Genomic DNA, 16,204 nt, shown 5'->3' on the forward strand with positions numbered 1-16,204 from the left:
ACAAAACTTTGTCCACCTATAAGCCGCCCCGGACTATAAGCCGCGCCTACGCTGCGCGAAAGGGAATGTCAAAAAAACAGTCAGATAGGTCAGTCAAACTTTAATGATATATTAAAAACCAGCGTTCTAACAACTCTGTCCCAAAATGTACGCAAATGTGCAATCACAAACATAGTAAAATTCAAAATAGTGCAGAGCAATAGCAACATAATGTTGCTCGAACGTTAATGTCACAACACACAAAATAAACATAGCGCTCACTTTCTGAAGTTATTCTTCATTCGTAAATCCTTCGAATTCTTCGTCTTCGGTGTCCGAATTGAAAAGTTGGGCAAATGTGGGATCCAAAATGGCCGGTTCCGTCTCGTCGAAGTCATCGGAGTCAGTGTCACTGTTGTCCAGCAGTTCTGTGAATCCTGCCTTCCGGAAAGCTCGGACCACAGTTGTGACCGAAATATCTGCCCAGGCATTTACGATCCACTGGCAGATGTTGGCGTATGTCGTCCGGCGCTGTCTCCCTGTCTTAGTGAAAGTGTGTTCGCCTTCGGTCATCCATTGTTCCCACGCCGTTCGCAGTCGTGATTTGAATGCCCTGTTGACACCAATATCCAGCGGTTGGAGTTCTTTGGTTAATCCACCCGGAATGACGGCGAGTGTTGTATTTGTGTGCTTCACTTGTTTTTTGACACCATCTGTGATGTGGGCGCGCATGGAGTCGTATATCAACATGGACGGAGCTGCGTGAAAAAAGCCACCCGGCCTCTTCGCGTAAACTTCCCTTAACCACTCGCTCATCTTTTCTTCATCCATCCATCCCTTCGAGTTAGCTTTTATGATGACGCCGGCTGGAAAGGTCTCTTTTGTGGTCTGGTCTTTACAGATGTAAACACACAAAGGAAATGAAACGAAAATCCGCGCGATTCTTCTTCTTCCGGGGGCGGGTGGTTGCTTACAGTAGAAGAAGAAGCGCTTCCTGTTCTATGGGGGCGGGTGCTTACCTTGGCGGTTGCTTGCGTAGAAGAAGAAGCGCTTCCTGTTCTACCGGGAAAAAAGATGGCGGCTGTTTACCGAAGTTGCGAGACCGAAACTTTATGAAAATGAATCTTAATATTTATCCATATATAAAGCGCACCGGGTTAAAAGCCGCACTGTCAGCTTTTGAGTAAATTTGTGGTTTTTAGGTGCGGCTAATGGTGCGGAAAATACGGTACTAGAGATGCGCGGATAGGCAATTATTTCATCCGCAACCGCATCAGAAAGTCGTCAACCATCCGCCATCCACCCGATCTAACATTTGATCAGAACCGCACCCGCCCGTTGTTATATATCTAATATAGACGATGCAAGGCATTAGTGAGGTTATAAAGCTTTTGCCTGTTAAAGAAAGGAGACTGATCCAATGCAGCACAGACATTCGCGTGCCACGCTGTCACGACCCAGACGCACACCAGTGCGCAATCATATGGGAACCGCGCTGAGCGCACCTCCAAGCGCATCTCGCTGCCGGCGACGGCCGGGTATGGGCCCGACGCTCCAGCGCCATCCATTTTCAGGGCTAGTTGATTCGGCAGGTGGGTTGTTACACACTCCTTAGCGGGTTCCAACTTCCATGGCCACCGTCCTGCTGTCTATATCAACCAGGGTGAGCCCCACCCCTTTCGTGAGCGCACTGCGCGCGGAGTGACCCCTGTTACGCGCCCCCGGCAACAGGGGTGGCGGGCAGGTAAGCTGCTTACCTGCTGCGCGTGACGCCGGCCGCGGCGAAGGCGGACGAGGCGGGGTGTCGGTGCGGTGGTGACCCTGGACGTGCGTCGGGCCCTTCTCGCGGATCGCCTCAGCTACGGCTCCCGGTGGGGCCCTCTCGGGGGAAGGGGCCTCGGTCCCGGACCCCGGCGAGGCGTCCCTTCTCCGCTCCGTAAAAGTGTCCATCTCTTTTTTTTTTTTTCTTCTGTTGTGGCATATGCTGCAGGTGCCTGCTCGTTTTTCGTATGTGGGTAACAACATTTAACTATGTATATATATTTCCCAATTGGTTTAACTGCCACCCGCCTGAATCTATTTAAAATCTAATTTTTTTTTATTTCAACCGCCCGACCCGACCCGACCCGCGGATAAAATCTAATTTTTTTAAATTTCATCCGCCCGATCCGCGGATAATCCGCGGACTCCGCGGTTGTGCCCGCAAACCGCGCATCTCTAATACATACAATACACATGTACTGGATCCAGTAGACAACTAAATGTTTGTCTAAAAAAAAAAAAAAAATAAAAAAAATAATTCCATCCAAATGTTTTAGTTATGTAGCATGATTTCCCCTTCCTTCGACAGTACTGAGAGCGCAGCACGGCTGCTGAAAGGTGTGATGCGGGTGGGCATCCTCGCCAAGGGCCTGCTGCTTCGAGGTGACACTAATGTTGAACTCACCGTGCTGTCTACTAAAAAACCCAGCGTCGCTTTACTCAAGAGCATCGCTGAACAGCTGCCCAAACAACTGGCGGTAAGAAAAAGCTCCCTCTTCAACCCAAAGGCTTCCATGCTGCCTGATTTTCTTTGTATTTTGCAGAAGTCGACTTAAGATTGAAGAACCCTAGAAATTAACGCTGTGTGTTTTTTGCAGGTTATTATCTGTACTGGCCCACAACAGCTGGACTCTCGCCGGATGTAACTAATATCAACTTAAACAGGAACTGCACTTTTTTTTGGAAATTTTGCCTATCATTCACAATCCTTACGTGAGACAAGAACACAAATGTTTTTCCATTTTGTTTTTTATACATTCTAATTTGTAATATACGGCAAGTACAAGGTGGCTAAAAATGAAGCTAATGGGAATCATCTTTTGCGCTCATAAAGGCCCCGGAAAAAAACATCCAAAAACCACCAACATTACCGTATTTTCCGCACCATAAGGCGCCCTGGGTTATAAGCCGCGCCTTCAATGAACGGCATATTTCAAAACTTTGTCCACCTATAAGCCGCCCCGTGTTATAAGCCGCATCTAACTGCGCTAAAGGAATGTCAAAAAAACAGTCAAATAGGTCAGTCAAACTTTAATAATATATTAAAACCAGCGTGATGTGGGCGCGCATGGAGTCGTATATCAACATGGACGGAGCTGCGTGAAAAAAGCCACCCGGCCTCTTCGCGTAAACTTAAACTTACCTTAACCACTCGCTCATCTTTTCTTCATCCATCCCTTCGAGTTAGCTTTTATGATGACGCCGGCTGGAAAGGTCTCTTTTGGCAAGGTCTTCCTTTTGAATATCACCATGGGTGGAAGTTTCTGGCCATTAGCATGGCAAGCTAGAACCACAGTGAAGGATGACTTCTCATTCCCTGTGGTGCGAATATTCACCGTACGTGCTCCCGTTGTATCCACAGTGCGGTTCACAGGAATATCAGTTGCTGTGAAATAGTAATCCGTGTGCAGATGGAGAGATTGCGTCTTTTCATGAACCGGAAACCTGTCGCTTAGTAGGAGCCATTTTGTGGTCTTTACAGATGTAAACACACAAAGGAAATGAAACGTACGGTAATATCCGCGCGCTTTTTCTTCTTCTACGCGGGCGGGTGGTCGCTTACAGTAGAAGAAGAAGTGCTTCCTGTTCTATGGGGGAGGGTGCTTACCTTGGCGGTTGCTTGCGTAGAAGAAGAAGCGCTTCCTGTTCTACCGGGAAAAAAGATGGCGGCTGTTTACCGAAGTTGCGAGACCGAAACTTTATGAAAATGAATCTTAATATTAATCCATATATAAAGCGCACCGGGTTATAAGGCGCACTGTCAGCTTTTGAGAAAATTTGTGGTTTTTAGGTGCGCCTTATAGTGCGGAAAATACGGTAAGTAAGAATCTTTTTAGTTATATTGTAAAACTTGAAAACGTTGCTTGGAGTGACGAATGGAAAAAAACATACAAGAGAAACGCTATGTACGGCTAGAAGATGGAACATCACTTGAACTTCCAGGTATAAGCTCAGTCCCAAACAGAAAGGCAATGCAGCACACACTGAATAGAAATATTCAGTTTTTTAAGTATTTCCATTTTAGCCGCCAGTAAAGAAAAAGCCAGAAATTAGCCGCACCGTTTTATAAGAGCAGGGTTCAAAGCGTAGGAAAAAAGTAGTGGCCTATGCATACCTGCCAACTACTCCGGTTTTCCCGTAATTAGTACGGTTTTCATCAACCTATTCCGGGTTACGGTTGCAGTGATAAAAAATACGTTTTTTCATTAATTAAAAATTTTTTTTTTTTTAAAGTTTTATTCACGAAATCGCGTAACAACAATGACAATCGACACTGTTTCCCGTAACTTCCTATCGAGCCATTCCGAATGCCGTGCGCGAGGCTATTTATAGCACCGCTGCCAAGCACGAGGCACCTGTTGCCATTGTTTCCAAACGAGCGAACGATCACGGAATCAGCCGGAGAAAAATCGCAAACGAGTCTTAAACCGAAAAGAAAACTGCAGTCATTCCGTGAAGAATATTCAAAAGCCTATCCGGGAATAATTATCCGTTCCAAAAAGGGTGAAAACTACGCGAATTGCACCTTGTGCAGACAAGATTTTTCGATCGGACACGGAGGAATTAGCGATGTAAAAGACCACGTTGGGACAAAAAAACACAAGTCTAATGCCGTTGCTAGCGATACAAGTGGAAAACTTTCAACGTTTTTCGTCGCCCAAACAGATTCTTTGGATGTGATGAATGCCGAAGTTTTATTTACGGAGGCAATAATTGAGCAAACAAAAAGGTAATGACACCAATGTTATCTATTGGAATTGTTTAGTACTGTTATACTGTTAAAAGTGTTTATACTATTTATGCTTTCAAGTCCAAGTTGAAGAAATCTTGTTAAATATTGACAGCATAACTACCAAAATACAGAAGTATGTCCTTAATATTTTTGCAGTGCTATTTCTGTTGAAAAGTTCAAATGATTACATTAGAAATGTGATGTGCCACTTTTCAAGTGTCTGATGGCTTCAATTAATTTTCATTCATTTTTCATATTTTGAATTCTTTTGAAAGGCTTACAAAAAAACGACATTTGAATTGTAATTCCATGCTATTGACAGGACTATTAATTTTAATGAAGTTAGCTTACCATGTTTACAGTATGATAATTGTGATAGAAATGTGAATTTTAGGCACAGAATATTTTTTACAATTGAACAAGGCAGTAGATTATACAAGCTTGGACAGAAAGTTAATAATGACACCAATTTTTTTTTTTTTATGGAATTGTTTAGTACTGTTTTACCATTTGTTTACTGTAAAAAGTGTTTATACTTTCAATGAACAAATTGAAGTCTTGTGAAAGGTTGACAGGATAACTGGCATTAACTGTCAAAATAATTTCAAACTATTGAAGTTAGCTTACAGAATAAACATGTCAATCAACCCATATGATTTTTGCTGTAATATTTTTGTTTTGAAAAGTCACTGTGACTGATAGAAAAGTGATGGTTTTAGCAACATTTTAACCTGTCTGAATGCTAATAATCATTTTGCGTCGGGGGGCGAAGGAACCCCCCACCAGGACTTTGTCCTGGACCCTGGCTACTAGGTTTTTCTGATTTCAAAAGTTGGCAGGTATGCCTATGGTTCGGAATTTACGATGTATAAAACGATTATGGACGTTTTTGGATGTTTTTTTAGTGTGGTTTATAGGTGGAATAGAGCGAATTGCATCCGTCGTTAGCCGACTCTTTCTAGCGTTGATTTACGAGTTAAAATACATAAAAAAGAAAAACGTATGTGTGCTTGTGTCACATAAGGATTGTGAATGATCGACAACATTCCCCAAAAGTGCAGTTCCACTTTAAAGCAGTAAAACAGATATTTTTTTGCAAAAGTTTCAGTTTTTCTCTAATAGCCAAGAGCAGTTCGTGGGAAAGTGTCAAAAACAGTAGTATTATTGCTTATATTGTGATTGTTTGCGATGAGAAAGGTAAAATAACTGAGCTGCCTCGCGGCTGAAGAGAGAAATCTGTAGGTCAGCAGTCAGTGGACGGATGTATTACATTGAAATAACCCACCTTGGCCCCCCCCTGCTGTGCAAATCATGTTTGATTGACTGATCTTTAGATGTCCTGCCTGGTTATGACACATGAATCCTACAGAGTGAGACGCGGGGTTTCCGAAACTGTCCATTCTGAAGTAACATTTTCTACTGTTGTCAGAACTGTATTAAGAAACAAATAAGTGTTAAAGCCGACTTGCCCCATAACATCGCCGAATAAGGCCTTTTTTCTTTTTAGCCCCTCCCACCTCCTCTGTAGTGAGTAATTCCAAGTGTCCTTTTAACCGGCAGACATTTTCTGAAGATCAGTATGAGGTGCAGGCTCACCCCGAGGAGGCCAACATCGTCATATTATCGAGCAAGGAGCCCGTAATGCAGGTGACCGTTGCTCTCACCTCGCCGCTCATGAGGGACGACCCTGCTGCCGAGAAGGACAAGCAGGCAGGAGGAAAAGCGGCTGAGAAAGGTTAGAGAAGCCAAAGCTTTCAGTACCAGAGAACCACATGTTGGCCGAATACACTCACAGCACAAACCCCGCCCCCCCCCGCTCCGCCCTTTGCACACATTAGCCACCTAAAAATTTCACAACATATTGGACACCCTAACTTTTTTATCCTGTTTAAAAAAAAAATCACATTCATTTTTCCCCGTAGCTGTTGTTTTATTTGCAGTTAGACACTTAGGCCCCTGGAAATGATCCTTTACTTTTCACAACATGGGAACAAAAAGCCGGGCTCTCCGACCTTTCTATGCCACTGAGTGTGTGTTTATGTCAAGAACACACACTCGAAGAAGAACACATATACAGTATGTTGACCACTGTTCAGATGCACACAATGCAGCGATTCTACTAATATTATGGACACAAGTATTGGGCCACAAATTGAATTCAGGTGTTTTGTTCAATCCAATTACCACAGGAGTGCATCAAGGGGCTGTTTTAGACCCCGTTTACACTGCACTAGGGTTGTACTAGTATAGTATCGCGCTATCATACCTGCCAACTACTCCGGTTTTCCCGTAATTAGTACGGTTTTCATCAACCTATTCCGGGTTACGGTTGCAGTGATTAAAAAATACGGTTTTTCATTAATTAAAAAAAAAAAGGGTGAAAACTACGCGAATTGCACCTTGTGCAGACAAGATTTTTTGATCGGACACGGAGGAATTAGCGATGTAAAAGACCACGTTGGGACAAAAAAACACAAGTCTAATGCCGTTGCTAGCGATACAAGTGGAAAACTTTCAACGTTTTTCGTCGCCCAAACAGATTCTTTGGATGTGATAAATGCCAAAGTTTTATTTACGGAGGCAATAATTGAGCATGGACTTCCAATCGCACTGGCTGATCACATGGGACAGTTAAATGTTTGTAATGCAACCTTTTAAAAATCATTACGCGGTGATCGCGGTCCCAAAAATAAACTTTTCTTGCATGATAATGTCCAGAAAAACTCACTTTATATTACTATAGAGTCCTTTTAACGAATGAGTTTGATGGTTTATCGCAAACCTTAAATGAAAGAAGTCCTTTGTTCTCCTGCACCATGCATGCGCTTTGGCCTTGCTTCGTGTTTGGTGCGCAATCCTGTCGGCTGTATTTCACAGCACGTCTTTGACAACTTGAAGTGGCATAAAACATTTCAAACAAAGGGGTTATAGGAACAATCACTTTCAGTGTTTTATGCCACTTCAAGTTGTCAAAGACGGTATGCTGGTGCCCGACTGCCACAAGTGGAACAAACATTTGAAACAAAGGGGTTATAGGTGGCTTTTCGTGTTTAGTTGGTATTTTCCTGTTGCAGTTTCATGTCTTCATTTGAGCGCTATTTCTTGCACCTGCTTTGTTTTAGCAATCAAGAATATTTAAGTTGTTGCTATCTTTTTTTGTGTGGACATTTTTGATTGTCATGTTCGGACATACTTGCCAACCTTGAGACCTCCGATTTCGGGAGGTGGGGCGGGGGGCGTGGTTAAGATATATATATATATATATATATATATATATATATATGTATAAGAAATACTTGACTTTCAGTGAATTCTAGCTATATATATATATATATATAAAATAAATACTTTAATTTCAGTGTTCATTTACAAACTACAACTCACAAACACTTTAGAGTTAGGCTCCACCATCAGAATGTGTACTTAAACTTATAAAGATCACATGGATATTATTCAGTGAGTTGATTCACCAAAACTAACCTGTTATACAGGAGGAAAAAGCACACAGGACGTTTCAATAGTTCAGACTGGTCGCGCTCATCAGAATGACAAGACACTTCCGGTCTGCAGGTGATAGCGTTCAATTGGGAAGAAAAGCCCTACTGCCCCCTACTGACCAATGTGAATACTGATAAATGTGTAATGACAGCTCCAAAAACGAATTCAAACCACAAAATAAAATAAATGAATCAACACAAAAATGTGACTCATTATGGGTGGGTCACATATGCATGTACAGTAGATGGCAGTATTGTCCTGTTTAAAAGTGTCACAACATTGCTGTTTACGGCAGACGAACTGCTTTACGGTAGACACTGTTGTTGTGTGTTGTCAACACGTCACTCAGGTCCGCCTGAATTTCGGGAGTTTTTCGGGAGAAAATTTGTCCCGGGAGGTTTTCGGGAGAGGCGCTGAATTTCGGGAGTCTCCCGGAAAATCCGGGAGGGTTGGCAAGTATGTGTTCGGATGTACTTTGTGGACGCCGTCTTTGCTCCACAGTAAGTCTTTGCTGTCGTCCAGCATTCTGTTTTTTTGTTTACTTTGAAGCTAGTTCAGTTTTAGTCTCGTTCTGCATAGCCATCCCTAAGCTTCAATGCCTTTTCTTAGGGACACTCACCTTTTTTTTTATTTTTGGTTTAAGCATTAGACACCTTTTTACCTGCACACTGCCTCCGGCTGTCGCCTGCATATTGTGATCACTACAAACCATCGTCGTCTCACACGACGTGTTCCCGACATCTACAAAGCAATTGGCTACCGGCTTCCACCTACCGATATGGTATGGTATAACATGGTTACTCTGCCGAGCTCTGGACAGCACCGACACTCAACAACGGCACACTATTTGCAGATTTTAATTACTGGTTATTTTAACCCAAATAAGTGAAACCGCATAATGTCCCACAGCACACCAGACTGTATCTCACAGTGCTGCGGCACAGTGGTTGAAAAACACTGCCTTAAGGTGTACTGTAACATGTGACGGTAGTAATATACAGTGGGGGAAAAAAGTATTTAGTCAGCCACCGATTGTGCAAGTTCTCCTACTTAAAATGATGACAGAGGTCTGTAATTTTCATCATAGGTACACTTCAACTGTGAGAGACAGAATGTGAAAAAAAATCCAGGAATTCACATTGTAGGAATTTTAAATAATTTATTTGTAAATTATGGTGGAAAATAAGTATTTGGTCACTTCAAACAAGGAAGATCTCTGGCTCTCACAGACTTGTAACTTCTTCTTTAAGAAGCTCTTCTGTCCTCCACTTGTTACCTGTATTAATGGCACCTGTTTGAACTCGTTATCTGTATAAAAGACACCTGTCCACAACCTCAAACAGTCAGACTCCAAACTCCACTATGGCCAAGACCAAAGAGCTGTCGAAGGACACCAGGAAAATAATTGTAGACCTGCACCAGACTGGGAAGAGTGAATCTACAATAGGCAAGCAGCTTGGTGTGAAAAAATCAACTGTGGGAGCAATTATCAGAAAATGGAAGACATACAAGACCACTGATAATCTCCCTCGATCTGGGGCTCCACGCAAGATCTCATCCTGTGGGGTCAAAATGATCATGAGAACGGTGAGCAAAAATCCCATAACTACACGGGGGGACCTGGTCAATGACCTGCAGAGAGCTGGGACCAAAGTAACAAAGGTTACCATCAGTAACACACTACGCCGACAGGGAATCAAATCCTGCAGTGCCAGACGTGTCCCCCTGCTTAAGCCAGTGCATGTCCAGGCCCGTCTGAAGTTTGCCAGAGAGCACATGGATGATTGGGAGAATGTCATGTGGTCAGATGAAACCAAAATAGAACTTTTTGGTATAAACTCAACTCGTCGTGTTTGGAGGAAGAGGAATACTGAGTTGCATCCCAAGAACACCATACCTACTGTGAAGCATGGGGGTGGAAACATCATGCTTTGGGGCTGTTCTTCTGTTAAGGGGACAGGCCGACTGATCCGTGTTAAGGAAAGAATGAACGGGGCCATGTATCGTGAGATTTTGAGCCAAAACCTCCTTCCATCAGTGAGAGCTTTGAAGATGAAACGTGGCTGGGTCTTCCAGCATGACAATGATCCCAAACACACCGCCCGGGCAACGAAGGAGTGGCTCCGTAAGAAGCATTTGAAAGTCCTGCAGTGGCCTAGCCAGTCTCCAGACCTCAACCCCATAGAAAATCTGTGGAGGGAGTTGAAAGTCCGTGTTGCTCGGCGACAGCCTCAAAACATCACTGCTCTCGAGAAGATCTGCATGGAGGAATGGGCCAAAATACCAGCTACTGTGTGTGCAAACCTGGTAAAGACCTATAGTAATCGTTTGACCTCTGTTATTGCCAACAAAGGTTATATTACAAAGTATTGAGTTGAATTTTTGTTATTGACCAAATACTTATTTTCCACCATAATTTACAAATAAATTCTTTAAAAATCCTACAATGTGAATTCCTGGATTTTTTTTTCACATTCTGTCTCTCACAGTTGAAGTGTACCTATGATGAAAATTACAGACCTCTGTCATCATTTCAAGTGGGAGAACTTTCACAATTGGTGGCTGACTAAATACTTTTTTGCCCCACTGTACATCAACATATTTTTACAGCCAAAAGTTAACCTTACCTTGCTAACATTAGTTTTGTTCCATGGAGTTATTTTGGCATTAGCAGCTTTTTCCTGTTGCATTTGTTTCATGGTGCTTTTCTTGTATCATTTCGGCGTCTGGAGCATTTGGCCGTCGTTGCATTTTTACCGCTTCAGAAAGTTGAAAAAAGTTGCCTCTCGGCAGTTTTACGAAATTGCTAAATGTATCATCGAGTTGCCGAGCTGCTTCTTAAAAATCACACCAGCATGTTTTTGTTGAATTTTAGCAGACAACACTGTTTTGTAGTGATGGGTCCGGCAACACCGATGCATCGGCGCATGCGTCGAGCTCATAGAGCGAAACCCTGTGTCGGTGCGCGTACCGCTTTTAGAAAGTCACGTGACCGATCATGAGCTGTTTTGGTCACGTGATTGATACGCCAACTGTGTCGCCTCCTCTGTGCCCTGTGAGCGGGTCTTTTCTACAGCCGGAGAAATAATAACTAAGAAGAGAAAGCGTCTAAAATTGAATACGTTGGAAAAACTGTTTTTTTTTTTAAATAAAAATGTGTAAAAAATAAATAAATAATAATTTCCAGGTCCACAAGCATCCTCATTCACAACACGTTCTCTTAGATTTCCATGTTATGATACATGTTCACATTATTTATTGACTGTATCTAAAAAAAGACAAAAAATATATTTTTATTTAAATGAAGTTATGAAATAACCCTAAATGAAATGCAATGACTTGGTTTATATTATTGTATATACTAGGTCAGTGGTTCTCAACCTTTTTTTCAGCAATGTACCCCCTGTGATTTTTTTTTAAATTCAAGTACCGTATTTTCCGCACTATAAGGCGCACCGGATTATTAGCCGCACCTTCTATGAATTACATATTTCATAATTTTGTCCACCAATAAGCCGCCCCGGACTATAAGCCGCGCCTACGCTGCGCTAAAGTGAATGTCAAAAAAACGCTGCGCTAAAGTGAATGTCAAAAAAACAGTCAGATAGTTCAGTCAAACTTTAATAATATATTGAAAACCAGCGTTCTAACAACTCTGTCCCAAAATGTACGCAAATGTGCAATCACAAACATAGTAAAATTCAAAATGGTGTAGAGCAATAAATAGCAACATAATGTTGCTCGAACGTTAATGTCACAACACACAAAATAAACATAGCGCTCACCTTCTGAAGTTATTCTTCATTCGTAAATCCTTCGAATTCTTCGTCTTCGGTGTCCGAATTGAAAAGTTGCGCAAGCGTGGGATCCAAAAATGGCCGGCTCCGCCTCGTCGAAGTCATCGGATTCAGTGTCGCTGTTGTTGTGCAGCAGTTCTGTGAATCCTGCCTTCCGGAAAGCTCGGACCACAGTTGTGACCGAAACTATCTGCCCAGGCATTTACGATCCACTGGCAGATGTTGGCGAATGTCGACCGGCGCTATCTGCCCGTCTTAGTGAAGGTGTGTTCGCCTTCGGAGCTGTGTGAAAAAAGCCACCCGGCCTCTTCGCGTAAACTTCCCTTAACCACTCGCTCATCTTTTCTTCATCCATCCATCCCTTCGAGTTAGCTTTTATGATGACGCCGGCTGGAAAGGTCTCTTTTGGCAAGGTCTTCCTTTTGAATATCACCATGGGTGGAAGTTAGCATGGCAAGCTAGAACCACAGTGAAGGATGACTTCTCATTCCCTGTGGTGCGAATATTCACCGTACGTGCTCCCGTTCCACAGTGCAGTTCACAGGAATATCAGTTGCTGTGAAATACGGTAGTAATCCGTGTGCGGATGGAGAGATTGCGTCTTTTTATGAACCGGATCCTTGTCGCGTAGTAGGAGCCATTTTGTGGTCTTTACAGATGTAAACAGGAAATGAAACGTACGGTGATATCCGCGCGTTTTTTCTTCTTCTTCCGGGGGCGGGTGAAGCGCTTCCTGTTCTATGGGGGCGGGTGAAGCGCTTCCTGTTCTATGGGGGCGGGTGAAGCGCTTCCTGTTCTATGGGGGCGGGTGCTTTCCTTGGCGGTTGCTTGCGTAGAAGAAGAAGCGCTTCCTGTTCTACCGGGAAAAAAGATGGCGGCTGTTTACCGAAGTTGCGAGACCGAAACTTTATGAAAATGAATCGTAATAAAGCGCACCGGGTTATAAGGCGCACTGTCAGCTTTTGAGAAAAATTGTGGTTTTTAGGTGCGCCTTATAGTGCGGAAAATACGGTACCCCCTAACCCTAATCAGAGCAAAGCATTTTTGGTTGAAAAAAAAAAGACAACGAAGTAAAATACAGCACTATGTCATCAGTTTCTGATTTATTAAATTGTATAACAGTGCAAAATATTTCTCATTAGTAGTGGTCTTTCTTGAACTATTTGGAAAAAAAGATATACAAATAACTAAAAACTTGTTGAAAAATAAACAAGTGATTCAATTATAAATAAAGATTTATACACATAGAAGTAATCAACTTAAAGTGCCCTCTTTGGTGATTGTATTAGAGGTCCATCTGGATTCATGAACTTAATTCTAAACATTTCTTCACACAAAAAATTTTTTTTTAACATCAATATTTATGGAAAATGTCCACAACAAATCTAGCTGTCAACACTGAATATTGCATTGTTGCATTTCTTTTCACAGTTCTTTTTGACAGACATTTTAGTGACAAACCTGAGCTTGTGCTTCACTGAGTTTATGAACTTGCATTCATATTTTGTTGAAGTATTATTCAATAAATATATTTATAAAGGATTTTTGAATTTTTGCTATTTTTAGAATATTTAAAAAAAAATCTCACGTACCCCTTGGCATACCTTCAAGTACCCCCAGGGGTACGCGTACCCCCATTTGAGAACCACTGTACTAGGTTATAAAATCAGTGTCAGTTGAGTCGGTCCATAGGTTGCCTGTAGGGATTTTTAATGTCCAGCAGATGTCAGTATTTAGTGACACAGTATCGACACAGTATCAATACAGTTTTGCAATGTGTCGAAACGCTTCATGACGCCTCATCAACCCATCACTACTGTTTTGATATTACTAAACATGTTCATCTTAAATTGGTGTCATATCGAAAAGTACCTTTTTGTTTTTTTGTCCTTGTTGTTTGGCAAATTTGGACGCATGCACGGGCGGTTTGTTTCATGACATAAACATTTACTGTACATGCCAGAGCAGGAAAGGCACAGTTACCCTCACACTAATGACACTAATTGCCATCAGTGACTGTGCCTTCTCTGCTGGGAGATGTCAGTGTCTGCAAAGGGGAACGCCGTCGTCTCTTTGCACACACTTTTCAAGACATCGTCAAGATGATCAAGTGCACGTTTGTAGTTGTGTCATGTTTGAAAGAGGCAGCCATCGCTTGTGCTGAAGCAAGCTTCTTGCACCGAGCTACTGATCAGATCAAAAAGTACCCAGGGAATCCCCAACAACAAATGTTCTTTTATAACTTTCTGTACTGTATTTGCCTGCAAACAAATTGAAGTGTGCTGAAGGACCAGCGTGCAGGACATTAGCGGCACTATTAGGGGGAAACAAAATGGACATTTTGAGTACGATTATTTTTTTTCCAATAACCGTCTTAGTTGCATTGTGCAGGAAGCTTTTAATATGTGATGATCTGCAACCTCACCACTAGGCGCCACTACATCCTTCACATTGGTCCTTTATAAGTGTTTTCTGATGTTGGACTAGGGCTGGGCGTTATACCTGAAAACTGTATCACAATACAGGTAAAAGCCAGTAAATTAGAATATTTTGAAAAACTTGATTTATTTCAGTAATTGCATTCAAAAGGTGTAACTTGTACATTATATTTATTCATTGCACACAGACTGATGCATTCAAATGTTTATTTCATTTAATTTTGATGATTTGAAGTGGCAACAAATGTAAATCCAAAATTCCGTGTGTCACAAAATTAGAATATTACTTAAGGCTAATACAAAAAAGGGATTTTTAGAAATGTTGGCCAACTGAAAAGTATGAAAATGAAAAATATGAGCATGTACAATACTCAATACTTGGTTGGAGCTCCTTTTGCCTCAATTACTGCGTTAATGCGGCGTGGCATGGAGTCGATGAGTTTCTGGCAGTGCTCAGATGTTATGAGAGACACAAAATAAAATACATAAATCAACACAAACATGTGACACATTATGGGTGGGTCACATATGCATGTACAGTAGATGGCAGTATTGTCCTGTTTAAAAGTGTCACAACATCGCTGTTTACGGCAGACGAACTGCTTTACGGTAGACACTGTTGTTGTGTGTTGTCAACACGTCACTCAAGTCCGCCTGAATTTCGGGAGTTTTTCGGGAGAGGCGCTGAATTTCGGGAGTCTCCCGGAAAATCCGGGAGGGTCGGCAAGTATGGTCGCACCCCCGGCCGAACTATGAAAAAAAACTACCACTTATAGTCCGAAAAATACGGTAGTCAGTGTGTTCGCTTGTTTTTTTTTAAACTATTGCATTATGGCCGTCAGCTAAATAAAATCCAAAAAGTTCTATAAGCCGCAGGGTTCAAAACATTTTTTTATTGATGTCGATTACTTGTCTATCACGATACAAATTGATATCGTTGTATCGCCCAGCCCTATGTTTGACCAACCTTATTTTTGCATGTGCCTATTTTGTGTGTCTGAAAGGGTATTTGTAACACCACGTTAAAGCATAAAGCCAGTGTAGCTCCTGAGTACATGCACCACATTCTCACCCTCGACTGAACAAACAAAGGCGCAAAATAAACCTCTTGCTTTAGCGAGGATGCATCTGCAGGTTGGCTGTAACCTTTGAGCATGCATGCGTTATCTCCAGCAGACGTGGCGGCAGAGAAAGACCCTCCGGACCTGCTGGACGAGAAGAAATGTCAGGAACACCTGGCCGCGCTGCGCCACGCCAAATGGTTTCAGGTACATCTCTGCAGATGCTTCGTAGCGTCGTCGTGGACTGAAGTCCATGTCTGCCCGCGATGTTGAAGTAATCCCACCTTATTGATGGTTCCCCTGAAGGCTCGTGCCAACGGTCTGCAGTCCTGTGTGATCATCATTCGAATCCTCCGTGATTTATGTCAGCGTGTGCCCGCCTGGGGGAAGATGCCAAGCTGGGTGAGCCTTTGTTACCATTCTTTAACATCATCACTTGACTTGTATCAACATTTATTTCTTTAAGAGGTCAGATTGTGGAATAACAAACATGGTTTGTCACATTTATCAGTGTGATAATGTTTCAATATACAGTACAGGCCAAAAGTTTGGACACACCTTCTCCTCATTCAATGCGTTTTCTTTATTTTCATGACTATTTACATTGTAGATTGTCACATCAAAACTATGAATGAACACATGTGGAGTTATGTACTG

At 42.3% G+C, this 16,204-nt stretch overlaps 1 protein-coding gene across 2 annotated transcripts in view; it reads left to right on the forward strand.

Annotated features, from left to right (window-relative positions):
• Window positions 1-16,204, forward strand: part of zfr2 (zinc finger RNA binding protein 2) — a 69,375-nt gene that overhangs the window by 45,248 nt on the left and 7,923 nt on the right. The window contains exons 13-16 of one of the 2 annotated variants that reach the window (XM_061976274.2): window positions 2,330-2,498; window positions 6,314-6,488; window positions 15,660-15,754; window positions 15,854-15,949. In XM_061976274.2, the coding sequence (XP_061832258.2) occupies window positions 2,330-2,498; window positions 6,314-6,488; window positions 15,660-15,754; window positions 15,854-15,949 (535 nt within the window). The remainder of the gene's footprint in view (window positions 1-2,329; window positions 2,499-6,313; window positions 6,489-15,659; window positions 15,755-15,853; window positions 15,950-16,204) is intronic. The other variant, XM_061976275.2, reaches the window with a different exon arrangement.

The sequence above is a fragment of the Nerophis lumbriciformis genome, linkage group LG14 (assembly GCF_033978685.3).
Source record: "Nerophis lumbriciformis linkage group LG14, RoL_Nlum_v2.1, whole genome shotgun sequence".
NCBI lineage: Eukaryota > Metazoa > Chordata > Actinopteri > Syngnathiformes > Syngnathidae > Nerophis > Nerophis lumbriciformis.